Source organism: Pinus tabuliformis, chromosome 4_2 (genome assembly GCF_031772625.1).
Source record: "Pinus tabuliformis cultivar Carrire ecotype Pingquan chromosome 4_2, CPIR1, whole genome shotgun sequence".
Classification (NCBI taxonomy): domain Eukaryota; kingdom Viridiplantae; phylum Streptophyta; class Pinopsida; order Pinales; family Pinaceae; genus Pinus; species Pinus tabuliformis.
In genome coordinates, this window is record NC_142304.1 from 1081171794 (window position 1) to 1081199593 (window position 27800).

Genomic DNA, 27800 nt, shown 5'->3' on the forward strand with positions numbered 1-27800 from the left:
CGTAGTCTGTTGTCTTATGGACTTCCTTAATCAAAAGACAATCACAGGAATTCAGCTTCACAAACTTCATCAATCAGTTTATCTATCCAACAACTTGTTTGCTGAGTGGCTAGCAGATTCCAAGGATAAGTTAGGACATGCAGAAGATTTTACAGCTTAGTGAATAGGTGAAAACAGGGGACTGGTACCTTTACCAGTCATTCACAGAAATTAGAGTGTATGGTTCAGAGCTGCCACCATATAAGCTGCCTAAGTATTTGCCAATGAGAATATTTGCCTTGGAGTACATCAGGCAAATAATTCATTTTGACAACATCCATTTCGTGGCAGCCAAGAAGAAATCTCAATTCCGGATCATAACACAGATAAGACCTTTCATCTACAACAATAGAGCAGCAGGGGAGGAAGCAGACCTCCTGTTGAAACAAATGAATTTCCCTCTCAATTTCACTTGGTCCTATAACCCCTTTGGGGTAATTTCCAAGTTAAGAGGAACAAAAAGCTACACCCTATGTGCATACTCAGAGGCTAGAAATAGAGAAGTATATGAACCAGCACACTTGGGTAGAAAATATATTGCAGGAGGCCTAGGAGCAGGTACTTTCTAGGACATCTTCAGAGACTCCCATACCTAGAGAAAAGACAGATAAGAGACCGAGAGAGGATGATTCTCCATTAGTTACAAAAGTCTCAACTAAAGAGTTCAAAATATACACAAAGAAGATTAAAACAGGCTCTAAAATAGACTTCCCATCACTGGAGGACACACCAGGCACTATTGTACTCTTAGGTTTTCAGACTTTTAAGTTGGATAGTGGTACCACAGAGTCCCCATCATCCTTGGCTACTAAAGAGATTCCAACTACTATACCTCAGACACCAGAATCATCTACAGAGCAGAGGCAACTGGATATTTTTCAGAGATATAAAGAGATTAAGTAGAGGAATGAAGCCATTCATGATAATATATCTGCTCAATTCATGAAGCAATCTTCCTCCATCCAGCACATGTATATTTCAGCATATGATTCAGAGAAGGGAAGGATGCATATGGCATTCTTGCAGGTCCAGGTCCCTCAACCAAAGTCAGCAACAGATTTCAAACAAACTACTTTTGAATTTGAGGCAAAGGATGTCCATCCTTTAGATCAAATAGATATGCACAGCAGGTTGGAGAAATGGTATACTCTACTTTAACACAAACTACTATCATTGCCTCTAAACTACAACTTACTTTGGATAATGTGCAGTCTCAACTTAAATTGGAGAAAGTGTCCTCACTTGCCAAAGATACCAGAATCAAATACTTGGAGGAAATGGTGATCAAAGCAGGTTTTGATCCAGACAATTCAACATCCATGGAGGAGATAATTAGGAAGAAAAATGCTGACATAACAACCCTGAAGAAGCAATTGAAGCTGCCAGCAACAGAAGACCACGAGGCCAAGGAACTTGGAGAGATAGAGTTACAAAAAGAAGAAATGCTAAAGCTTCTAATGGAACAAAGTGCACAGATCAAAGAAATGGAAGCAGCGATGGACAAGTTGATAAAAGAAAGGGAACAAATTTCACAACTTGCAGTGGTTCCTCTTGACACAGTTCCTATTGCATCTTTACTTCAAGTTGGTGTCCCTTTAGCAACCACGACAACAGGAACATCATCTTCTACCGTGCTTCCCACATCAGTTGTAGATGACTCAGTTAATTTAGTTGAATCAATGGAAAACATGTCTATATAGGGAGAAGAGCTAAAGAAGTTAAGGCATGAGGTGAAAGTCCTATAGGAACAAAGTACAAGACTTGAAAATGCCTTCATGACAAAAACACAGAAGTCCCAAACATTGTCCCAAAGATTGCTGAAGATGGAAAAACACTGTGCCATGGGAAAAATACATTGGCACAGGTAAAAGAGATATCTGGAAAAGGATCAATGAAGACATGGAAGGCATTTAGCCTTCAATCCAAATTATTTTTGAGCAACAGGAGCTGATTGAACGATCCAATGAAGCCACTGAGCTCATCAAATTTCTTAACTTTAAGAATAGTCAGGAATTGGAAGAGTTGGAAATTGAAGATAGAACAAAAACGATTTGGAAGTTAGGAAATTGTTGACTAAAAGAAATCTTATGAGACAACTTGAAGAGAAGGGTCGAATTATGAACACTGGTGTAAATAAATTCTTCACCAAGCTGGAGCCCTTCTACAAGAAAGGACTTCCAAACTTATTAGTTATTAATGACAAGCTCAGCGCGTGGTCGGATTACAATGAGAAAATTATGACCAAGGCAAGAGACAGTTCCAAGGTTACAGCTGGAAGATTCAGTATGACAGGAAAGGCGTTCCTAGAAGCATTGGCATACGTTCTCAACATTCAGTATGCAATTCCAAATCTATTCATCACGAGGCTGACATTTGCCAAATATACGGAAGTCGACAAAGTGTACAGAAAGTTGATGAAGATGAATATCCCGAGTGAACAACGCTGGGATAAACTTTGTGAGTTACTGGAGTAAGTAGTTTCAGGGGCACAACTCAGCGTTACAACACATGCAAAATTTGAGCGCTAGACAGCTAGCTATTCCACCAATTCAGTGCCACCACTTCAGATAGTTCGAATTTCCTTGATATCATTGTAATAAGTTAGATTGATTCAGTTTTATTATTTTTAGATACATCCTAGTCATTCTGACAGGATATTTTTTGTAAATTAATTATAAATACTTCATCTTTAGAAGTATCAAGGGTTGGTTTTTGTACGAAGAACACTATTGTATATTGCTAAAGCATCAACGGATTTTCCAAGTAATACAGAAAGCTCTTTCACAAGATTCTTGTGTCAAGTTGTTGGTGAAGTGCATCTATCGTCTTATGTGTTTATATTTCTCTGTTTATAGCACATAGTTGTTTTCAATCTACACTCTGCACCGGACAACGAATAATTTCAATGTTTTCTTCTAATCTTTAAATATAGAATTCAAGTAACAATGCTCTATATTTAAAGTGAATCTTAATCTGTTCTTCCTTCTCCATCTCATAAACTAAAAGAATCCATTCGGTTTGGCTACCCTGCCCTGTGAGATCTATCTGTAGACACTGCAGTCAATCTGTATTTTATGTAACAAACTCCATAGCCCAATGGTAATTTAGTTATCAACCAACCATTCAAATACAAATCAAACCCCAAACTTCATAACTAGCCTAATATTCAATCCAACAAAGTTAAATCTTACAGAGAGAGCCCTCTCTGAAGCTGGCAGGGCTAGATCCCAGCTTCCAAAGTTGGTTTGTGGTTACCTTGGTGATTTTCTTCTGCAACCTCAGAAAATTACTGAGTGGTAACAGAAAGCTCTTTGTAATTTTTTATAGTTTTTACTAATCCCAAAATTAGGTTATATGGTCAACAATGTGGGTTACAGTTCCACTTTTCACTTGTATCTAGGGGATGCAAATTTAAATTTCAGGGACATTTCTGTCAGCCAAACTTTGAAGTGAAGAGATAATTTTGGAGTTATTGGACATGAAGAATTTGACCTTGTGTTTAGATAGTTTTTCTTTGTAGTTGGAGAGTGATTTTTACTTTTTATTGCTTTTCAACCTAGTGAGTTGAGTTACTTTTGCTAGTTCCAATATTCTGTGGAAAGACATTTAACAAGTCTATGCAAGGGGCATTTAATTTGGTTTATGTATGACTGTCGATTCCAAACCATTTCCTTAATGCTTTCTTTGAATGGGTTATGAATGATGTCAAGCAAAACAGTAATTTCAAACTTGTTTTCCTCACCAGTGTGTTACTAATTTCAATAGATTTGAAAAGAACATTAGTAAAAGTAAATTGTTAATGGTTGTGCCAAAGTTTTGTTATTTTTTAGGTGCTAGAATGTGTTAAAATATTGGCATTGTACCAAAAGCTAAATGATGGCGATTCTATTCAATGTTTAATGCAGCGTTCTTAGTATTCACTTGACAAGTTCAAAATCATTGTCAGGGTTTGTTGGAGTTGTATCAGAAATTCAACAACAAAGAAAGGTTGGGGTTTTTTCTTACTAATGCGTACAAATCTGTTTCTTTGAGTAGAAAATGTTAGCCTGTGCAGTTTTTTCTCTATATTTCTAGTTGTTTGTGTATAGGCAGGGCTTTGACATCACACCCGTTTGTTGGAAGAATATTACGATCTACTTGAAGTATTTTGTGCATTGCTTGGAAGCTGCTTCTTATGTGATTCTATTCTGGGTTTTTTTATTCGGATGATTTCTATTGGGTTTCAGCATTACTTCGTGGTGAGAAGTAGCAAGACAATTTTTATAAAGAATAATTAGCAACAATAGATATGGGAATAATTTAAGGGTATCCAAGGGATATTTTCACTAAGTTATACTGTCATACTCACAGGGAAATGAAGCTTAAAATTGCAGTTAATTGTCCTGGAGTATTTGGCTGCTCTTGATGAACTAAATTAGGACAATTACTCTACAGGTTCTGTAGTGATTTTGATGTGCTTCTATGTGCCGTTTACATCAATAAACCTTCACCTGAGTTTCTATTTTTTAATCCTAATGGAAGTACTCATTAATCTTATAGTCATCACATGGAAGATATATTTCCAAGGCTATTGCCTCGAAATCCTTGCAGGTTGTGCTCATTATATTACCTGCCAAGCATTTACTCTTTTTCAAGTAGCCACATTCTGGAAAGTTGCATAGGTTTATCGTATTTCATCTCTCAAGGGTGCTTGTGCCCCCGGTTTTTTTGGTTGGGCTTCTAATCTAGTTTGGTCTATAGTGGACACTAATATAAATTTCAATTTTATTTTTTTGCTCAGTGGCTTTCTAGCTATGTTGCATGCTTCTCTATCTCATCTAATCTATGGTATTCGATACTTCCCCCCCTGGATATCCTTGTGATATGGATCATTATTGCCTTGGCTCTTTCATGGATCTATATACAGAAGTGATACAACACGAATCTCTGTAAGATCCATAAATGTCCATTCTGGATATGACTGGTATGGATTCCCTGTCATATCCCTTCACTGGGAATAAAGCAATCAACAGTTGAGAATTTCAACAATATAAAATTCAAGATATGCTATTAAAATTTATTTGTACCATAGAACCACCTATCAACTAGAGCTTGCTTTTGGGAGGATTTTTATGATGCGGGCCTAGGGTCTACATGTCAAAGTAAAAGCATTTCAATAAAATACAACATTAAAATTTCATAAGATTGAATGAGTTGAAAAAACTTGTTCTTTAATCGAATGATTGGAGGACTGATTACAATGTGCAGAGAGTAATCTCAATATTTGTTTCATGCAATAGACAGCATCTAGTTGACTTTGATCACCTACAGGCAGCCTGATATTCAATTTTGGCTTTCCTGTCCAATTTTTATTATTCAAGTTCTTTGCAAATTTTCTCTCTTTTCTCCCTATCCCCCCTCTCCTTGTAATGTCCCATTCTAAATTTACTAAACAACATGCAATAAGTGTTAAAATTTTCTTTCATGCATTTCGGCAAACAATTGGCCTGCAAATATTTATTCCAACATTAAGCATGAAAACAAGAGAAACCTTTTGATCATAGGGATATTTCTTCAAACAGTTTGCTTATGATATAAATACAAAACTCTTAATCCATTAATAACCCAAATATGAACAACAAATCTCAGCCAATCTTATTTATTAATACTGATCTGAAATTTACATGGCCAGTACTTAAATATTGTCAACTGTAGCAACTCCGCAACAAGGCATGATTTGGCTGGGTAATAGGGTGCAATCTGGTCTTCAAAAACAGACTTTGACGTCTGCAAAATTTGGTGCTAGATAAGGTGGTGGCCCAAGGAATAGTTGGCCTGAAGTGAGAAGAACTCGGCCCTTAATGATAACTAATTCGGCCTGCCAACAAACAGAGTTTCAGTCTGCAAATGATGTTCAATCGGTCTGTAGAAGACGAAGAAACTCGGCCTCTCACACAGTGAAGCTTGACCTGCAAATAGATTATAATCTTGGACCACAAGAGACTGTAACTCAGCCTGCAATTTGACCTCAATAGACGTTCCTTTATTTGGCTCGGCCCATGAGTGAAGAACTTGACCTATAGAAATAGACCCTCAACATACTTCAATCTCATCTTTAGTAGACAAATTGGCCCAACAAATACTTGTCCTTCAATAATTTGATCTCTAGGAATAAACAATTCGGTCTCCTTGAGTTCCTGGACCTAGTGAAATAATTCGGCCTTAAGGAAAATAAGAGCTACTGCAATGATGACGTGTTACTCCTTCAAGTCCCACTTCTCCAATTAGCAGGTGTAATTGCATAGTAGGGGAATCTTCAACTGAATTTGTGGGATATTGGTTATAGCCGTTAGCACAATGGTTGGGGTATCTTGAATGAGCAGGGCCTCTTAGTGAAGCTGTGTTCCTTGTGGGTTAGCCTAGAATAGGATAGTTTCACCCCCAATATGTCACCCATTTGGCCGTAAAGAAAGAGCTGACAAAGAGGGGGTTGTGATCACGATCCACCTATTGCCCTTGAATATTGGCATTGGTCTTTGCATCCTTCCATCGTTGTCTTTTCTTTACTAGATCAAAAAACCATTTCTTCTCTAGGGTTATTTGTAATATCACCTTGTTTCATATTGTTTAAACCCTAGTGATTTGTATGGGAGCCCCCATCGAAGCCAGAGGAGGGCTGGCCTAGAGAAGTAAGGTAGGATGTTGAGATGATAGTGGGTGACCTACCCAAGTGCCACTTGTTGAAGCTTATAGTAGCTTTAGAAGGTCTTCTGCATATGCTTGGTGTCTTAGCATGTGGAAGATGGTTTATTGCCTTTTAGCGTGCTTTCTTGGTGGAGTAAGTGATTTATCTCTTCTTTCCTAAGTCTAACTGAGGAAAAGTACAATAATTAAAGGCAAATAATTATTGTGGACTATTAAGTCATTTTCTAAGGGTAAATACTTTAATTATTTAAGTGACTTAGAAATGATCTCAACCATTGATCTCAAAGATCTTCTAGAAGGGAGATTAGGGTTAGGGATTTGGGCTTAATGAAGATTATAAAAAGAAGCTTAAGGAAGAGCTGAAGACACAAGATAGGAGACACAACAAGAGAAGGCGATTTTCTCTAGTGCGAGTGGCTCACTAGATTGAAACACATAGTAGGAAAACTACAAGAGGATTCGAGGGCATATCTAGGAGGCCGAGTTGTTGAAGAGAGGGAGGTCGATTTAAGTGGAGAAGTCGATTTGTTGGAGGTTGAATATCCTAATTGTTATCACCAAAAAATGATGACTTAGCCATTTTGAACTTGGTGGATTGAAATACACCATGTAGGATTAATTTTACCATAGTAAAATCACTTTCACTATGGAAAATAATTTAGTAAAGCACTTTTATTAAATTATTTTCTGATTTAAATAAAAAACCCATGAGAATAATTACATAAATCATTATTTATTTAATTTTCTCTAGGAATAATTATTAAATCACTATTTAAATAATTATTCCTTGTCACATTTGACTAAATCCCTTAGGAATAATTAAATAAATCACTATTTATTTATTATTCCTTATTTCTATCATTGGAATAAATATTTAAATCTCTATTTAATAATTATTTCAATTTCACACCATTTTAATCCTCGTGAAATAATTATAAATCATTTTATTTGTTAGTTATTTCTGAATAAAGACATTTAACCATTTTAAATATATTTTCTGTCTCCAATAAATATCATAAAGTATTCCAAGTGGTTAGATCTTGATTTGGTTAATATTATTTTATGCTCCATTTTCGAGATGAACTCAATAGTTTGTTATAAATATGAAGGTTTTCCATTCATTCTTCACCATGATCATAATCATCGTCACCATTATCGTCTTTTTTCTTTTGAGCTCCCATTTGAGTTCTCCACATTTTGTCTAGGTTTTTCACATATTGAGAGAGAAGATCGTTTGCTAAAGCATCAAGGACATCAAAGGACCCATCCCACAGAGGGGGACTTACAGACCCTTTTGTAGATCTCCTTCACCAGGTGTTTTTAATAAATAATTTATTCAATTAAAGTCTTTCCATTTGGGTTATTGCATTGGATATCTTTACTGTTGTTTGCTGTTCTAGATCGTCTATATTTTTGTTGCAGGTTTTTCCATTTTTATTGTAGATCTGAATCGTAAGTAGCCATCAAATTGTTGTTAGGGTCACTTGTCACCTAGTGACTTAAGTGAAGTGTTTTTGGTACACCTTCCAAGAAATTTCACACTAACAAATGGCGACTCCACTGGTGTAATAACAACGTTCTTGGGTGACTGAAGTTTCAGTAAATTTCAGGGTTTTCTACAACTATTTTTAGCCTCTCAATTTCTATTTATAGTATTATTTCCTTTTTTGTCAAATTTTCAGATTTTGGTGGTTTTTTGGTTCTTTTCGCAGGTCACAGGTACCAGCCGAGCTGGAGATGGCAAAATCTGTGCGAGATCTGTCGACCGAGAGTCTCGGGAGAAAAACGCACTTTTCAACTCCTGATCTGCATTCTAGAGCACACTATTTGCCCCAAAAACTGTGTTTTTCACTGTTCCAAGTCAGTGCCTGCGTTTTGGTATTTTTCCAGAAAATTTTCATTTTTTTTTTCAGAATTGCCGAGAGCGCTGTCTGCAGACTGGGTTGGGTACTTCACTTCTGTTTTCAGTCTCCCCCTAAGCCTAGATACACTTGATCTGTCTCTTTGAGGAAGGAAAAATCCCCCTAGGGTTTAGAGTACACCTCCACATTGTTAGGAAGAGATTTGCTAAGTGAGGAGTCTAGGGTTTTCAACATTTTCAGCCACTGATTTTCAGAGTTTGATCCATTACTTTTCAACTCTTTTGGATAGGTTTCTTTTACCTTTTCTCCATTTAGAGTTTGGGTTTGCCTTTTCCCCCTTAGGATCCCCTTGAACATCCTAGGTTTTAGAGCTTCACACCTATCCTTTGCAACATTTTTCACCTCTGATTTTTGCTGTTTGTCTGCACCATTTATAGCAGATTAGTTCCTCTAGATATTAGCCCCTTGACATTAGATCATTTAGGTCTTTTTATGTGTCTTTGAGTAGCTTGTTTGCCCTCTCTTTCTTAGTTGCTTGGTAACCCTTGTGGGTGGGGTTTTGTGTGCTTGATTGGTTGTTTATTTTTTGTCATTTTCAGATTTATTTACAGTATTTCAGAACTTTATTTTCAGCAACACATGGCATCATGAAACATGCTTAATTAATTCATCCACTTGACACATTATTTTCACACACTCACACCCTAAGCGAACGTGAGCTTGGTTAACACCACCAAGCCAAGACTTGAAACACTACACCTTAATAAATCAACACACATAGATTAAGCCCACTTGGGCACCAGGGCCAAACAATCTTTGTAGTGTAAGTGTAGGATTGGTGGGATACGCTTCCAATAACGCCCATCAATCGCTTTCCTTGAGACATAGAAGTTTACATATTAGGGAGCTTAAAATCCTTCACCATCCCATGGTCCAAAGCTAGAGTGCGTCAGAAACCCGATTCAAAGGGGGTTAGGCTAGGTCATCGTGCGAACGGTTCTCCTTGGGGCTACCCAACCCGTGACAGAGAATCTCATGCGTTGGCTGACTATCAAGAAGCTCAAGACTCGACCACCCCCGTGGCGCGAAGGTAACTGTAGTGACCACTCTTAGGAAAACACCCTATAGGATTGACTGTAGGAAGTAGTTGGTTCTCTACCCCACCTTTCTCTGGACAACTCTGCTTGCGAGAATCAGATTTCGTCAAGTAAGAAATTCTTTGGAAGGCTATTTGAAATAGTAGATCTAGGATTGTTTGAGGATTTCGATCACCTATAGGCTAGAGGTCTTTTTATTTGATAGGATGTGTTTGTTTGCATTGGAGTAACATCATTAATATAGTTAGTTTACACTTGGCACCACTACACTAGGTGTTTGCTTGCTGTTTGTTTCTCTTTTTATTCCTTTCATCCCCCTTTCGTTCTTAGATCGTTATTATGTTGACATTATTGCGCACCCTAGGCATTTGTCATGGAGACTTCGAGGTCTTCACCACCAGTTCCCGTTAGGACATATTACTCCTCCCTATCGAGTTAGAGTTCATCCTCCTAGTTCTTCATCGAGTCATCATTCTGATTCTAATGATTCATCCAGTTACTCCTTTGATTCCGCGTCTTCTTAACCTTGTATCGCCACCATGTCTGGCACCAATGTGGGTGCGGGAAACCAGGGTATTAACCCAGGCACCAACCAAGGTACCCCTACTAGCGGAACCCCCACCGGTGTGGTCACTTATACTCCATTACTTCCTTTTATGGCTGGTTTGAGTCTCCTCAATTTTAGCCAGCTCATCAACGATCCTCTTCTCCACGATCCCACATGGCCAACTATGCCTACTAAACTCCCTTTAGACATCCCAAAATTTGAAGGTAATCCTGGAGAAGATCCAACTAATCATGTTCGCTCCTTCCACATGTGGTGGTCATCAAATTCCATTACTAAAGACTCCATTTGTGTTCGTCTGTTCCAATGCACACTGACTGGAGCTGCTGCTAAGTGGTATGTCGATCAACCCAGAACAGTGTTTTTAAACCCGGCCGGCTCGGAACTGACTCCGCCGAGTTGGTCTGAGTCGGCCAAAAAAATTTCAACTCGGTGGTTGAACTGGTTCGGTCGGCCGAGTTAATACCGAGTCGGCTCGGCCGAGTCTGTATCAACCCGGCCAGGTCAAGGAAAGCGGCCAGCGAACCCCCAAAAACGCAAATTTTTTTTTTTTTTTTTTTCTTATGTTTTTTCTGAGTGTGGGGGACTCCAAATGGTTTTATTAATTGGTTTTTTGGTCTTTGGGGTCCATTCCCCTCTCCTAGTATTGATATGCTATTCAAATTTCATGGTAATGTTAAATTCTTAAAGTAAAAGTGACATTCTCCTTAATCTTCATTTTCATCCTTTTACTTAAATTTTTAACATTACCATGAAATGACTTAGGATGTTTGAGAGTGGTTCCGGCCTCATTGGATTTCATATGGAGAAAGTAAAATTTTAGATTTCATTCAAAATCCAACAGACTTATCAGTTTTTCAGGATTGAGGGATTGCAATGTTTCCATTGAATTTTGTCATGTATTAGGGTATGGAACTCGTATTTAATCAAGAGCACCAATCCCTCTATGTACCTTGATGTTAGTGACATTGGTTGTCGAACTCCTTCGGGATTCGCTCCCAAACTGGGAGCTTCTGAAAATGTTGCTTCCGCTCCCGTTTTCGCTCTTGCTTCTCGCTTTCGCTCCCGCTCCCAAGTAACACTGAGCCAGATGATGTTGGCAACTCTAGCAATAGCCAGTAGTACTGGTCACAAACTTTTGTTGTAGAGGCCATTTATAGCCTCCATGGTTATGTGTTTTTGTTTTGATCTCTATATCATCATCGTATATGTATTGGACAGTGCACTGGGTGCCATTTTGATATAATGGATATATTCATGAGCCTACTTTGATCATATGTTGTCTTCTATCTATATTCTAATGCTGCGTGTTTGGAAACATGAATGAAAATCTTTAAAATTATGTGTTTTTATAAAAAAATAAATATTTAATGTATTTTTTACAACGACTGAGTCATTGAAATCAAGCCGGCCGAGTTGATACGGAGTCGGAGTTGGAGTCGGAGTCGACCCTTGGCCGAGTCAGAGTTTTAAAACATTGACCCAAAGTCACTCATTCCACTTTTGCGACTCTTGCCAAAGCTTTTCTTTCCTATTTCCAGTTACCTCTCTGTGATGACACCAATACCGAACTTTTGACTTGTTTCCGTCAAACTTTTGCCACTCACCTTTCGAACCATGTTCAAGAATCGCGTAGGAGGAGTGTCTGTAGAGCTCCTGAATTCGAAGACCGTGTCTAATGGACTGGTTCCTTAGATCGCTTTTGGCCCCCATTGCTAAAGATGTCGCGTCACACTTCCCCCAATCTGAGGAAGAATCAATCCAAGTAGCCTTAAAATTTGATCTGATCTACGCCCAGTCAGGTTATGTTTACACTGTCATCCCCGATCTGCCTTGGCCTGATGCTGTTAATGCACTGGGGGCATCTCATGCCGCGGATGGCATAGTTGTAACCATTTCACACTTTCAACAATATGCTCCACCTCTGATGAGTTATGGTCCACCTCAGGGAGGGATTAATTCCTCTTACAATTATCCCTCCCCCAATCCTCCACAGGGCAACTCTTATCCAGGTCCCAGCACGCCGTATGCATATCCCCATCCGCATCAACAGATGCCAGGGTCAGCGATTGCACTGCCTGTTTATCCCAATGTTTCCCCTTCTCCTTATTATTCGTATGCACCGCCTAATGCTCCAGCCCCTCTAGCACCATCACCCCAACCCCCCATGCCTGCTCCCCCTCTGCCAAAACAACAACCTCCTCCACAAAGTCAAGTGTATGCTTAGCAGAGCGGATCCAATCCCCCTAACCCCAAGAAAAGGAACAAAGGGAAGGATAATTGGAACTAGCAATCTCAAGGTAATCCTGACAACCAGGGTCCTCTGCTTAATGCCCCTCAGGGTCCTCAACCTAATCCCGCAACCCAACAACAAGGAGGTCAACCCAAGCAAAACAAGGATCTTCGCACGAACAAACCTTATGCCTGTTGTGGCGTATTTGGTCGTTATACTCATGCGTGTCCTCTTTTACCTTAGTTGCCTCAAGCATGGGAAGCTCAAGTAGCTGCTTCCCGATGATTGCAACCCACCGCTCCTCCTCCACCCCCTGCTTCATCTCAATCAGCAGTGCTTACCAATCCTTTCCCTCACCAAGGATACATAACTACCCAACCTACACAAGGTAAGGCAGCTCAACCAGCTCCACCATTTGGTCACCGTGATTATCAGATTCTTATGATGAATTCTGATGAGGTTAATATCGAGCAAATCAACCTTCATACTCGATCACGCCAATACGACAAGCTGCTAAGTCAGCGACTGAGTCCCAACCCAAACTTTCCACCTAGCCTCTGTCGTCATCCGATGGTACCTTACAGATCCCTTAGCCTAAGGTCGAGGTTATTCCCAAGATCCCCAAAGGTCCATTACGTCGAAATGCTGCTTCTGCCAAAGCCGCCCATACATATAGCATAGTAGATGACTTGGCGCAGTCCCCTGCTGCCATGTCAACGCTGGAAGTCCTCCAAACGTGCCCATCCCAATGGAAATCTCTACTATCTGCTTTAGGTGCCATGGATCCCCAAGACGATCAGATGATTGTCTTTCATGTTGACAAGTCGGAAAATCCTCCCTTACCTTCATCCGTTGCATTTCAAATACCAGTCTCCATTAGAAATGCCACTGTTTAGCGGTGTATCATCGACGAAGGCACCTCCACTTATGTGATGGCTGCCAGTGTTTGGAAGCAACTTGGTTCCCCTGACCTATCCCCATCCACCATCACTCTTCGTGCATGGGATGGTCATCCTTCACAGCCCCTTGGCTTGTATTGCAACTGCCCAGTCACGGTTGCCGGCAAGACTCTCTATTGACATTGAAGTCATTGATGCTCCCTTAGAATATAACATCCTTTTGGGTCGTAGTTATACTTATGCTATGTCAACTGTCACATTTGCGGTTCACCGTAAGATGTGATTTCCCCACAATGGAAAGATTGTCACCGTTGATCAGTTGACGTACTATGACCCCAAAGCCTAGACTTCACCTCAGTCCAACATTTCTTTCGTGGCTGACAATAAGACTATCTCGTCCTTCACGAATGTCTCTCCAAGAGTTTTTAAAGACTCCACTTTGCTTGGTGCTTACTATGGTTTGCCACCTACTCCTAACCCTAGTTCATCTAGTGCTTGCATGCTCCAAGCATCGCGAGCCACCCACAAACGGTCCAATATGCCTTCACAGCAGACAACACCTCTGCAACCTGTTGTTCCTAACTCAACCTAGCCTTCTGGTACTACTCCTTAAGGATCATTTCCTTCTGCTGGTGTCTCTCCTAATCCATTTCTGCTCGGAACCATTCCCCCAGGTCTTAACCATCTCGGAGCAGTTCCTCCAGGCCATTATCCTTCTGGTCAGATACCGTTCTTATTCCCCCCCCCCTTGGAGTTTATTCTACACTTGTTATGGCTACGTTGAGTTTACCCAACATTACCTTGGGGATCCCAGTCTGGTACATCGATCCTCCCGCAAACACTCCATCCAACCAACTCAAACCTTACACTGCTTTGACCCCGGTCCAACCTGTTGTTCCTACCCTTGCCTTTGCTTCAGTTCCACAACAACCTCAACAGGAGCCTACTCCTGTTGCGAAAGCATCTGGCGAGGGGGGCAAAGCCCAGAAAAAGGGAACTAAAGACAAGGCACCCCCAACAACTCCAGCTCCTCCTAAGCCGCCAAAGCCTATTCCTCCTTGTGCTTTGTGTGATGTTGCTGGTCATGCCACCAATAATTGTCCTGAACTCCCTCATGTTAAGGATGTGGTCGCTGATACCTTCCCTGATTCTAACATTCCTGAGGTCCATGTCACCTTACCTGAGTCAACTAAGAAGAACATATCATTACGCACGAATCACCCATGTGCTTTGTGTGATAATTATGGCCACTATTCTCATCACTGCCCCTGTCTCGAAGATTTTCGTGATACACTTCAAGTACTAAGCGAATTATAGGCCACTCGTAGTGAGTCCACCTCTCCTCTACCTACAGATTCTGGTCCCACTCATACACTAGAATAAGAGGTCTCTCAAACACCCATTGTGATCCTTGCCCCTGATGTCGAGATGATGGATAGTACTGTTCCCATTCTCTACCTCTCGTCATCCATGAGATCGATGTATTGGAACTCCCGTGATGTTTCCTATTGTGATTCTGTTGAACCCTCTTCGACAAACACCCCGGTCTCAACATTGGTAGATATTCCATCTACTTGTCATATGTCTTCCACCCTTGACGATGCGTATGTGAACCTTGTCTCTCATGAAGATGCTTCAGGTAGATCTTCTCCATCATGTGGTCTCTTCTCCTCCAGTCACCCCATCTTCCATTCTGATGAAGACATCATGGAAGCCATGACCACCCCTAATTATCCTTGGGATGATATGCACCATCGTGCATACTTCCTTCCGCAACAAACCCATGACCAATATGCTATGGAGTCCAAAGACTTCATTCATGGTGAAGTCGATTGGTTTAAAAATCCCATTCCTGCACCAGATGATTTTGAAGAAGGAAATATGGCTAACATTTCCCCTACCATCAAAATCAACATTTTGAATAAACATTATCTTGGGGGCACAATGCACCCTGGAAGAAATTGATGCTTACACCAAGTTATTCAAGGAATTTTGTGATGTTTTTGCCTAGTCTTATTCTGAAATGCCCGGACTTGATCCCGCCATTGTTGAACATCACATCGACACTTGGCCTGATGCCATACCCGTTCGCCAAAAACAAAGGCCTATCCATCCTTCCAAACGTGAAGCTATCAAAGCTGAAATCGATAAACTCAAGTAGGCTGGTTTCGACACTGTCCTTCGTTGTTGTCTCACTCATGCTGAAGCTGAGAAAGTGTTCAATGCTTGTCACGGTGGTGCTTGTGGTGGTCACCTCTCTGGAATGGCCACTACCCAGAAAATCATGCGTGCCGAGTACTTTTGGCCTTCTCTCTTTAGCGATTGTATTGAGGCAGTCAAACATTGTCCCAATTTCCAGTTATATGCCCCTAAGGCGCGAGCTCCACCTACTCCCCTCCATCCTATCATCGCAGCCGGTCCTTTCTGTAAATGGGCTATTGACTTCATGGAGTGTCGACCCCCATCTGCTAATAACCATAAGTATATTATTGTGGCCGTCGACTATTTTACCAAATGGGTTGAAGCCATGCCAACGTTCAATAACATTGTGGCTACTGCAACCCTCTTCTTCTTTAACCATGTTATCGCTCGATTTGGGGTTTCGAAACAATTGGTCTTCGACCATGGCCAACACTTTGAAGATGAGATATGGCGTGAGCTATCCTCTTTGTTGGGCTTTGAACACCAATATTCGTCGTCTTATTACCCCCAAGGCAATGGCCAAGTTGAAGCTGTCAACAAGATCCTTAAGACTATGCTTCAGTGGATGATGAATAAACACAAGACCAACTGGCATTTAATGCTCTTCCCTGCTTTGTGGGCCTATAGAACTTCTGTCAAGACCGCTACCAGATTCACTCCTTTCCACCTTGTTTTTGGAGAGAGGCAGTCTTACCAATCAAGTGCGAGTTCCCTTCCTTCACCTTGCCGTCAAACTCCTCCTGGACACCCAACCGTTAGAACAACGATGACTTGTCATGCTTGAGCATGCCACTGAAGATCGTCGTGTTGCATTGCAAACCATCAAAGCAGCCAAAAAGCGCACCAAAGCTCAGTATGACCGCAAAATACACCCTCGTACTTTCCACGAAGGCGACCTTGTTCTTGTATATGACCAAGCTCATGATTTCCTAGGGCGTGCGAAGTTTGAACCATTATGGCTAGGACCTTATATCATCCATAAGTTTTTGGGAAAGGGGGCATAACTGTTAGGGGGTCCAGAAGGAGAAATCCTTCCCAATCCTCGAAATGCACTCTACCTTAAGAAATTTTACCCATAGCATTTCCCATTGAAATGTGTGTATCTCTTTCTTTCTTCTTGCATTTAGGTAGTTTGCATCCCCCACCTTCTTACACATTATCTTCTTGCGTCTTTCAGATGGATCCATCATCCACACCTTATATCGGTTTTGCTGATGGTGTGAGTTGCTTCACCAGGAATCTAGCCTCGGCAGCTTGGGCCATTTTTACCCCCTTGCATTCATTAGTCCACTCCAATGGCGTTTGCATTGGATATGCCACCAATAACCAGGCTGAATATGATGATGTGATAGGTTTGTTAGCCGATGCCCTTGATCGTCGCATCCTTCACCTTCATGTTTGTCTTGATTCCTTGCTACTTGTCATGCAATTGAATGGCGTTTATCGTGTGCATAATCCTGTCCTATTTAGAAAATATCTACGAGTTAAGCTTTTGGCACGTGAATTTGAATCCATTTCATTCAATCATGTTCCTAGAGCCCAGAATCACTATGTAGATACCATTGCAAATAACATTCTAAATTAGCATTTATCACATGTAAGAAGACATCCATAAACAAATGGTGAACCACAATTGTCACAAGAAGATGCATCATCATAAATATGTATCGTAATGCAACGTTTTGAGTCCACTACTCTAAATACATTCGACATGCTCATTCACATGTTATCACAACACAAAAATGGGTACCCACATGTCCCTATGCCTAATCACTATCATTTGGAGGCTCCCGAGCCAATGGTTCCATTTCCCCAGCCTGTAGATCTCATATTGCCTGACCGGCCATAGCAATACGCCGTGTGATTCCTTGCCACTCCGAGTTAAGATCAGTGCACTCATCTGTATACCGATCTTCTAGCTCATGCCACCCACGCTCTGTCACCCCAGTCAATAACACGTCGAATCTACGTCGGAGATCCTCCAGTAGAGCATCACTCCTTGATCTCTGTTGTGATGTGGCCCCACCCTGATCTGCAGCCCCAGGCGCTGTGGCTCATCCCGTGTATCCTGCCGGCCTCACCAGTGCTATATTTGCATACCACAAAGTTTAGAAATCAGTACCACATACATATATTTCTTAAACTATAAATGCATCAAATATATAACAACTTTCACTTACCATCTGGACCCCATGCTCGTCCTGGCGGAAGTGGTAAGTCAAGATCCCCTTGATAGTTCATGCCACTATATGGATAGTCATCTATGTACAGTGGCATCTGGTCCCAATGAGCAAAAAACTCAGGTCGGAACACTCGTCCGACTCCCCCTCCTCCACCTCGTCTCAGTAGCTGCCCCCAGCGGCGCATCTTAGGCTCCTGTGGGCCCCCATCACGGATCTGAACATGAGGTCGAATAGTGGGGATCTTCTCAAAGAAGAGTGAGCATAACACTGTCCCAAATGAACATTTATCATTGTCCTCCATTTGAATAGTGGCAACTGTCGTTTCAACGACGATAGCATCATCTGGGCCCACCCATAGTAGGTCCCTCTTAGCACAATCTCCACCAGCATCATCTGCCCTCCAATGATATGGTGGAAGGCATGACTACCCAAGATTCACAACACCACTGCGACTGTAGCTCGTGTCTCAAGCCTCTCCAGGTCACTAATCTGTATGGTCGTGCCCATTGCACGAATCCCCGGTACACTGTGACGATCAACAAACTCACCTATATGCCTCTCGAGGCAACATTGGATGTATCTCCCTTGCTACCCCCAAGGGGGGCAATCTTGTCAGAAAATATGTCTTGGATTGTGATCTCGATCCTGTGCCCCTGTACTACAAAGGCCTCCTGATCTGGGTCCCAGTAACTCACTATCCTCAACAGCAAGGGCTCACCAACCCTCATCATAGGGTTCTCTAAGAACTTCAACACACCATATTGTGCCAACACCCCTCCCATTGCTTGATTCCCTTGGATATCAACACAGAGGGACTCCAAATCTCATTCTCGCCATGCTATCTTCAGCTCTGCCATACCTGCAAAATACCATTATGTTTTGTCAGTCTAGAGTCAAAGGCATGCATGTCTAGTACTTAGCTTCAACTCACAGTAGACCACCAGTCCTGCCCATCCTCAACCCAAAACGCAGTTTTTTCCCTCAAAATTGCGTTGGACGTAATTGTGGGCCCAATTCCTACGCTCCAGAGTGTAGAACAGGCCCCCAAAAGTGCGTTGCGACTGTGAGGATGATCAACGGTCCCCCACAGTGAACTGAAGCCCTAATCTAAAAGTCTGATCCACCAAAAATGATAAGTAAGGTTAAGCCACCTACCTCCAACTTGCACGGTCGGTTTGTTTGGTACGATCTCCACAAGATTTAGGGCCTTCTCCTTCTCTGCAAATTCTCCATAACTCACTATGCAAATGAATTAGATTTTGGGCAAAAAGCCCTTTTATAGGAAAAACCCTAGTTTTTCCGTCACCCATTGTGACCAAAAGGTAGCTCTGTTTGACGAACCGTCAACACTGTTGGAAAGCTCTCACCGAGTTCTATAATGGGTCTCTCTTTGTTTTTGGTAATTTGACACTTCACTGGGAAGCCATTTTTTCCATGAAGTTTCACTTTGTTGCCTATTCAAACCGAATTTCTTCCTTTGAGCTGCTCGTACTTTGGTACCACTTTACCTTTGCACTGGTTGACTCACGTGTTGATTTTCGTCATGAGTAACAATCCTTTACTCATGTTTTCATGGTCCCCTCTGGGCCTCCCCCCCGGGTGGCAGCATCGTCGAGTCACCCTTGTTCAGAGTATCCGAGATGAGTCACCCTTGTATCTATGGAGTCTGTTCCGAGTCCCCTTGATTCTAGTTACAATGTTCCATACATCGTCGTGTCACATCCCTCCCATTTTTCATACTTGGCCTCCAACTCTACTGCTCAGTCTTTGCCAAACCCCTATTTGAGTCATTGACCATCCCCTCCAGAATCGAGTCAGTCGCTGCTAGATCAACCATCTTTATTATGCTCTGACAAGGGAAGTCACTAGTCAACCACCCATCTTGTTTCCTTCCATCATCATCCCCGGTGTCAGTCCATCAATCGTCCATCAGTCACTCTACTATGATTTCTCGTGCCTTTGTTAAGGATTCCTCATTGCCTTAACTCTGGTGGGCCCTCTTTTGTTGACCTCAGCACATTTATTCCATAAGAGTGGTCTAGAGGGCGGTGTACCTTGATTCCATCTTCCATTCTTGTTCGGTGCCTCGGATCAAGCAAAGGGAATCATCATTGCCTTTTGACATAATTGTTTCTCACGTGCTCGACTCTAGGTCCTTATCGCACGATTGAGATTCGTACACTTGATGGTTCAGTGATCCAGACGATTGTCCCAGTGATTCCCGGGTGTGTGTGAGATGTTCCAGACCTCATGAGGGGGTGGCCCCTCAGGTAGGCCCCCATGTGCCCAGATGACCACATATGTTGATCCAGCCTCAGATGAAGTTTCGTAGATATGATGGGTTCAGTTTCCGTCGCTTGCAGCACACTCAACACGCATGTCTCCTTCAAATTATCCATTCAGATCTTCAAAGCCCCTTCTTGTTCAACACGGCTTCGTTGGTTGTGATCCCCCCTCACCATGTCAACTTGAGGGGCATTATGTCTCATGTACTCAGATGTTATTGTATTCAGTCCTGGCCTATGTTTTTCCAGACACATTATGTATATGGGATCCATTGTATTATTTTCTGGCCCATTGATGCCAGTGTATCATGTACTTAGTAGCTCAATCCCACATTACCAGCAGATTTTTGGGCAAAATGTCCCAGGCTGAATTACTTCAGAGGTCAATTTCCAGGAAGCCAAATTCATTTAGTGGGGGGTCGAGTTACAGGTTCCACAATTGTATTTTTCCATGTAATACTCAATGGGTCAAAAACTTTGATTTTCTAGATTAATGAATGACATAGAATTGTTGTGGGCACTTATCTATTCTAATGTGTGATTGATCATTCCGAATTTTTATTTCTGTTGCATATAATTTCTAGAGGTTAAAATACCAATGATTTGATTTTTCAGTAATTCATAATTTATTTGGTTAATTAAATAAATTGTTGGGAATAAATAATTGCCATGAGAAAGTGAATCTAGGTTGGTATTTGAAGATTTAACATGGTATCAGAGATTTCTAGATAATTGTAAGAGAGAGATCCGAGATCACTAGGGTTTGCAGTAACAAGTTTCTTCTTTTTAAGACAACAAAATTATTTTTTAAATTTTGCAGCTTGGGTTTCATGACCTGTTGACCACTAAAGTTGCACCTGATTTTTTTTTTTGAAGACTCCATGCTTGAGGATATTGTAGAGGCTTCATGTACCATCAGAGTTCAAATATCATTAGAGTTTTTAACTCTTAACATTTTTCTTCTCATTTTCTTCTTTAGTCCTCAGATTCTGTAGCCCTACGAGGATATTGTTTAAATGTCACTAGCATGATGAATAAAGCCATGTAATAGGACTAGGGTGTTGGGACTCGATCAACAAGTGATTACACCTTGGAGTGTTTTTTTTACTTGGTTAATTATTCCTGTTTTTTAGCAGCGAATAATTTTCTAGGTTTTTTCACTCTCTACATACCCCAAAGCCGGGGTGATGGCTTGAACGTCAAGCCCCTAATGCATCTTAGTGTTGAGTCAATGTATATTACCATGCTAGGTCATCTTTGAAATTCCGCAGAATTTGACTAGGTCTAAGTAGAATTTTTAATAATTAAAAATTTCTCGCAAAACAGGATTTTTTAATTATTTTCTATGTAATGATGTAAATAAGTGGCCTTGGGAAATGTCTGGGGCATGTGACTACTCGAAATTCATCCTCAGAGGCCCAACATTATCTAAGGACCCACTTTGAGGGTCAAAAATCGACTTGTAGTCCTTCAAAAGTCCATTTTTCTAATTTTAGTGGCAAAAATGAGGAAAATTTTCAAAAAATTTAATAGTTGGAAAAAGTCATAAATTTTTCAAAAGTCAAAATAAGTCAATCAAGTGACAAGGTATATTGAGAGGAAGTCAAAGATGATGTGGCAAGCATGTGGGCCCACCACATAAGGTACAACAAGCTCAAGTTAAAAATTCAAGTCAAAAATTCCAAAAAGTCAAAGGAGCTCATGAGATATACGTGTGGCTAAAATTTAACTTTGATTTAATGTAAAATCAAAGAAGAAGAAGAAGAATAAGAAATTATTTTAATGTCCACGAGGCTAAAGATAACCTATGGGATAGATTGCTTCGCCATCTTATCCCTGTATTCAACCCTTTTCCTGTGAAGTTTCACAATAAACGCTCCCAACTTTTTGACAAACCCCTCACTGAATAAATTATCCCAAGAGCTAGCTGTTAGAATATCTGCATAACTTTCCCGCTGCCTTTGAAGGTCTCACATTCTAAAATGAAATGCTTTTCTGTTTCCACTTTTCCGGAAGAGCAAAGATACATACTCTTTCTTCCCACACTTCTTTTGGTCTTTTCCAGTGCTTTGTTTCACAACAGAGTTGATGAGAATTAGTCCTTAATTGAGCAATAAGAATTTTGGCTCTCCAAGAAATATTGGCCCCTATGTACGCTTTTTGTTGATGATTATAAGTGGGATTAAACTCTTCAATATAGTACTTTTTCTTTCTCCCTAGCTTTTTATCCCAAGTACGCTTGTGGAACTTATCCATAACAAAAACTTTTATCTCTTTACTGTTTGTGGGACACATGTTCAAGCAAATACCCCATTTATTAAACCATTTGTTATTTTGCCGCATCCAAGTCTTCTTTCTTTCGCACAATATGTCATTAAAGACAACCTTAGGCCACTTGCCCTTTTCTATTTGTTCAATTTTTTTTAAATACCTTATGACTCGCGCCATAGCAATTGCTTCAATAGGAGCAGCCCCCGTTTCGCTTAACAAGATAGCATAAGGAACTGCACTTTTAATTTTGAATTTGTTTATAATCAAGCGCTTTTGAATTTTCTCAATTTGTTTCCACTGCATGTTGGATGTACTTCTGGCCCACAGTTCACAACCGTAGAGAATCACTAGAATCACTAAAAGCCCAAAAAAAGTTTGAGTGGTTTTACAGTCCCATAACTCTGCCTCTCTACACCTATTTTGAAAAGCATAAAATGCTTTCCAACCCCCCAAAGTTTTTTTCTTTCTACAACCGTCCCAACTTAGATTTCTGTTGAAGTCAATTTCGAGGTATTTGTAATTTGCAACTTCTTCTAGAGTGCTGCCTTCAAAATAGAAATTATGTTGGTTATGTTTTCTTTTGTTAGAGAAAACCACTACTTTCGTTTTGCTAATATTGACTTGCATCCCCACCCCTTCTACAAAAATGCTTGACGGAAAGTAAGTGACCTTGCAAGCCAAGAGCAAATTTAGCAATCAGAATAAGGTCATCTGCATACAAAAGAAGCCTTATAACAAACTCACCCAAAGGATACCATTACCCCCTTGTGAATTTAGCCACTCTTCAAGCTCATCGATATATAAACCAAAAAGGGTAGGAGACAATGGCAACCTTGCTTGACCCCAATATCACTTCTTAAACTTTCAGAAATGCCTACTGAAGTTCTAATTTTGATTTTCACCTCTTCATACAAGCTATGCACAAATGCTCTTAAATGCCTAGCAAACCCAAGTTCCTCCATTCTAGGCCGAAGTTTATCTCTAGGAACTGTGTCAAAGGCTTTTCTGAAATAAAAAAAGCAACAAAAGGCTTCTTCCTTTTCCTCCCAAACTTTTTCAATGATGTGCCTTAAAGTTATACCATGATCAATTGTGGAATGTTTAGGTCTAAAACCTGCTTGCCTTTTAGCATGCTTATCACTTTCTTCCACCCACTTGATGAAGCATGCTTCCAAATAACTTAAGTTATAAGGTAAAGTTAATGTGATGAAATGTGATGAAATTAAGTTATAAGGTAAAGTTAATGGATGGGGAGTAGACCCCACCTCTTTCTCTTTGCATATGCATAGTTATGAAGATATACACACATGCAAATTAATAGAACTCCATGCTGGCCCAATTAAAGGATTGTCAACGCAGATGCAATAAAGAGATACATTGCCAACAAGTAATCAAGGCATGGTTTAAAGTTTTTTAATGGGATTTGAGTGGAGGAAATCATGGAGTATGTCTCCACCTATCTATACTTCACCATCCACTTGTACGCAACAATTACTTTCAACCTTTATGCACAACAGATCACAGGGAAATACGCTGCCTAGCTAGCAAAGATACGCACCACAGACAACCAACTAATTTGAGGTGCCAATCAACATGGTTAATTGGCAAGGTTTTGAGGGAGTTTGTCTCCTACGTACTCCAGTTAGGTTCACACTTGTCCACAACAAAGAAAACACACTTGCTCAAGGATATACACTGCCTTGATTTGAGATCCATGCCTTGACACCTACAGGAGTCACAAGATATGCGTTGAACAATCAAGGAGTAGAGGCTGCGACCTACATCAATCATATTGGCCACTTGTTTGATAACTTCTACATTGGGATCTGCTCCATGATGTCGCTTGTTGCTCACATTTTGCATTGGGATTTGCTCCCAGTGTTCTATAAATTGAGCCACTGAGCTCCTATTTTGTAATCATTGTTATTAGCTATTGTGCTTGTGTAAAAGCTATTGCCTTGTACACTTTCAGAAATATCAATAAAGACTTTGGGGTTTCATTCATGGTGTTCCTCCTTTTGGAGTGTGATGAATTGTTGATCATTGGCATAATTCCTTTTACTCATGCTTTGATCTAATTTGTTTCCATATGTTTTTGTAGATTTGTTAATGTAGAGTTATCTTGCATTGACATTTGATTTAGAAGTATGCTCTAGGTATAGAATGCTATAGTTGGTTTCAAATAAATCTATAAAGTTTCTTATCATTGTTTATTGCTAAATCTTATATGGAACTAATTCTTGATTGAAGTTTTGTAGAGGGAACATCTTGTTGGGATCAAAGAATCAAGCGTGAAGGGAAGTCTTTGGAGAGACCAACCCACTCTTGATATATTCTTAGAGGAGCTCTCATTTGTTCTTTGAGCCTCCATTGTCTTATCTTACAAAGTGGTTTTGCAGGGGTTTCGGGACATAGTTTGTATACAAGTCAAGTACTTTTAAATTTAAATCACTTTTATTAAACATTGTGCTCCAAAGTGCTTTCATTTGCTATCTAAGAGCTTAAAAATGGCTAAGCAAAGAGGAGATTTTACTCACACTCTTTAGCTTAGTCCTTTGAAAATTATAATATTACATGTGCGCTTCATCTAACTGATTTTTGTCCACTAATCCTTGACTTATTTTGCAGCCATTATTTGGATTTTTGTAACTCTTGTTTGGCAGATTTTGAGGAGGAACTTCTTGAAACATCTAACAAATTGCTTGCAGGGCCTTAGCACACATTTGGGGCTGCATTTTAAGGAGGTTGTGGGCATCTAATGACATCCATTTTCTACAAGGCCGAGTTGCATTTGGGGCAGCCACACTTTGGGATAGGCCGTGGGCTTTAGGAGGCTCATTCTCCTTTGTCTAAGCTTAATTTCTCTACCATCTTTAAGGCTGATCTGTTGCTGCAATATCAGTCCATTGTATTTCATATTTGAGGAAGTTTCACTTGTAGTTTCTGTTGCTAAGTTTAATATTGCTTGAGGAGGAGATTTGGCTCTCATAAGTCAAACGCTTTGTAACTTCTCCTTCATGCATTTGGCGGCCTTTCGAGAGACTTCTTCTCATTGTAACAAAGTCTCTAATAAAATTTATTCTTGTTTGTAGGAGCTTGGGAGATTTCTCCCATGGTATCCTATCTCCCCATTTAGAGGGAGGCTTCTCCTGGGTGGATTGACTTTGCATGGTTTAAACTTTCACACTCCATTCATTTGCATGCATCTTTAGTGTTCAAAATTTCTCGACACTCACATTAATTCTTCGGATTAACATATCTTTTTCATTTACTTTTCCATTTGCAAGTGAACTTATCTAGTTTGTTATTGCAATTTTCAAGTGCCTGCAATTGTGGAAATTTCAATTTCCTTTTCACTTCTGTGAAATTTACTTTTGCTCAAGCTATAACTTGCAATATTTGTTTATGAGCAAATTTTCTTTACATGCATTCAAGTTACAAGCAAGTACTTACTTTACTTTACGAGCTTTGATTAGTTCACTTTTTCATTTCCATCTTTTTACTTGACAAAGTGATTCATAAGCTATTTTGGAGCATCTTTATTTCGAAGCAACATTGCAATTTCACATTTGGTTACCTGCTTTCAAGCATTTTGTGAAGCATACAACTCCATTTGAATTTCTTGTCAAGTATCATTTAGTTAATTCCATTCTAATTTTCCTTTGAAGTTGCTAATAGAATTTACTTCGGGCATTGCCATTTTACATTTACTAAAACATCCTACTTAGACCCATTTTCAAGCATCTCTAAAATCAACCTCCAACTTAAGTTGGTTGTGTAGACTCTAGGGACCTTCCACCCCTATTGACTCCTCTCTGTGAGATTCAGATTTCCCAGTGCGGGTGAGGTCTGGGGACTAGAGTTTAAATTGAAACTTTGTTTTAGAATACAACTAATAAAATAAACCAAGAGCATCTCTACATCACAATTTTACTTTACTTGCAATACAACTCAACTATATATGTTATGTTGAATTCATTTGAATCATATTTGCAAATATCATTATTTTCTCAAGAAACATTTGCTTTATGTTGCAAGTATTTGGATCTTTTATTTTTGCAACAATTAACTTTCTTGTACTTGGAATATCCTTTATTGATGCAACTCTATTTCAAGTTATTTCATATATTTGATGCTTTGATGATCATTTAGCTCATGAGTAATTGATGTCATTATCTTGTCATTTGAGCATTTACTTTCAAGTACCATCTCCTTTATAATTGCAATTGATGTTTATATGCTCATCTTGGTCTAACATTTGATTTTGCAGGATTGTATATCATTGTATCTTGATTTCATTTTCCAAGCAAGCTATTGTTATTTACTTGAAGACGCTAGTCTATACTTTGAATATATCATTGAAATTTGCTCATTTATTCATATGCTTGCTTAATTCTTTGGAAACAAGTTATTTTTGACAAGTATCCCACTTAATTTAATCTTCTAGAAACTCATATCATATAACTTTTTCATTAGGGACCACCTCCCTTAGCTTACCTAGGAGAGAGCTTTAACGAAGAGAGTTGGGAATAGGTGACAACCTCATCTCTTAGTTTTTCCACCAAACACATGTTGTGGGGTTAAGTGTTTTTTCTCACTAACTTAGGTATGTGTGCCAGGTGGCAACAACATCTTTTGGTGCCGTTGCTAGGGACAAGTTCCCTTGTACCTAGAATACGACTAACTTTTGATTTTTTGCATATTGGATTTTAGAGTTAGATTCTTATTCAAGTGGCGACTCCACTCATTTCATTTTCTGCAAAGATTTCTACTTGAAGCCTTCTTCCAATAGACTTCTTGCTAATCTTGGACAGGAGCCTCTTTCTGGTATCCATTTGCTCTTTCAAGGTCAAGTGAGCATGGCATCATGAGTGATTTGTTCACCCCTTGTGATTTTACTAACATTCCAGGCTATCCGAATTTTATTTCGGATGAAGCCACTGAGACTTTTGAAGAGTTGCCTAGTTTTCTAGGTAACAATGCCATTCATACCGAAATGCACCATTAGTACTGAAACTTACTTGCTAACAATTTTGATTCTCTAAAATCAATCATTGATGCCTTTGATGAAAAATATGGAGATAAAAGAAAGGTCAAAGCGAGCGCTGAAATGAAGGAAAATGAGAGTGTTCTCATCAAGGAGTTGACTCAAATGATTAAGGATATGCAATTCAACCAAGCTCAACTCATTAAGACCATGGAGGTAAATCATGCACAAGCAATAAAGACCATGGAAGTCAATCATTCTAATAAGATGACCTCTATTCAAAATCATATGATTACAATCGAAGCAAACCACGCTCAAGTAATTAAGAACATGGAACTCAATCAAACAAGATCAATAGCAAATCATGCCAAGGAAATAAGTGTTATGAAGGCTAATCAGATCACCTTTCAGAATAGGTTGGAGGAAATGGAAAGATTACAGGTACAAAAATTCTAGCTTAGGTTAGGAATGAGAAAAGAACAAAGAAACATAT

At 40.0% G+C, this 27800-nt stretch overlaps 1 protein-coding gene across 1 annotated transcript in view; it reads left to right on the forward strand.

Moving 5' to 3' along the window:
* The window catches only part of LOC149173395 (putative nitric oxide synthase), a 206512-nt gene that overhangs the window by 120923 nt on the left and 57789 nt on the right, over positions 1–27800 (forward strand). Inside the window, exon 5 of the mRNA XM_089426682.1 lies at positions 3945–4026. Within this exon, the coding sequence (XP_089282808.1) occupies positions 3945–4026 (82 nt within the window). The remainder of the gene's footprint in view (positions 1–3944; positions 4027–27800) is intronic.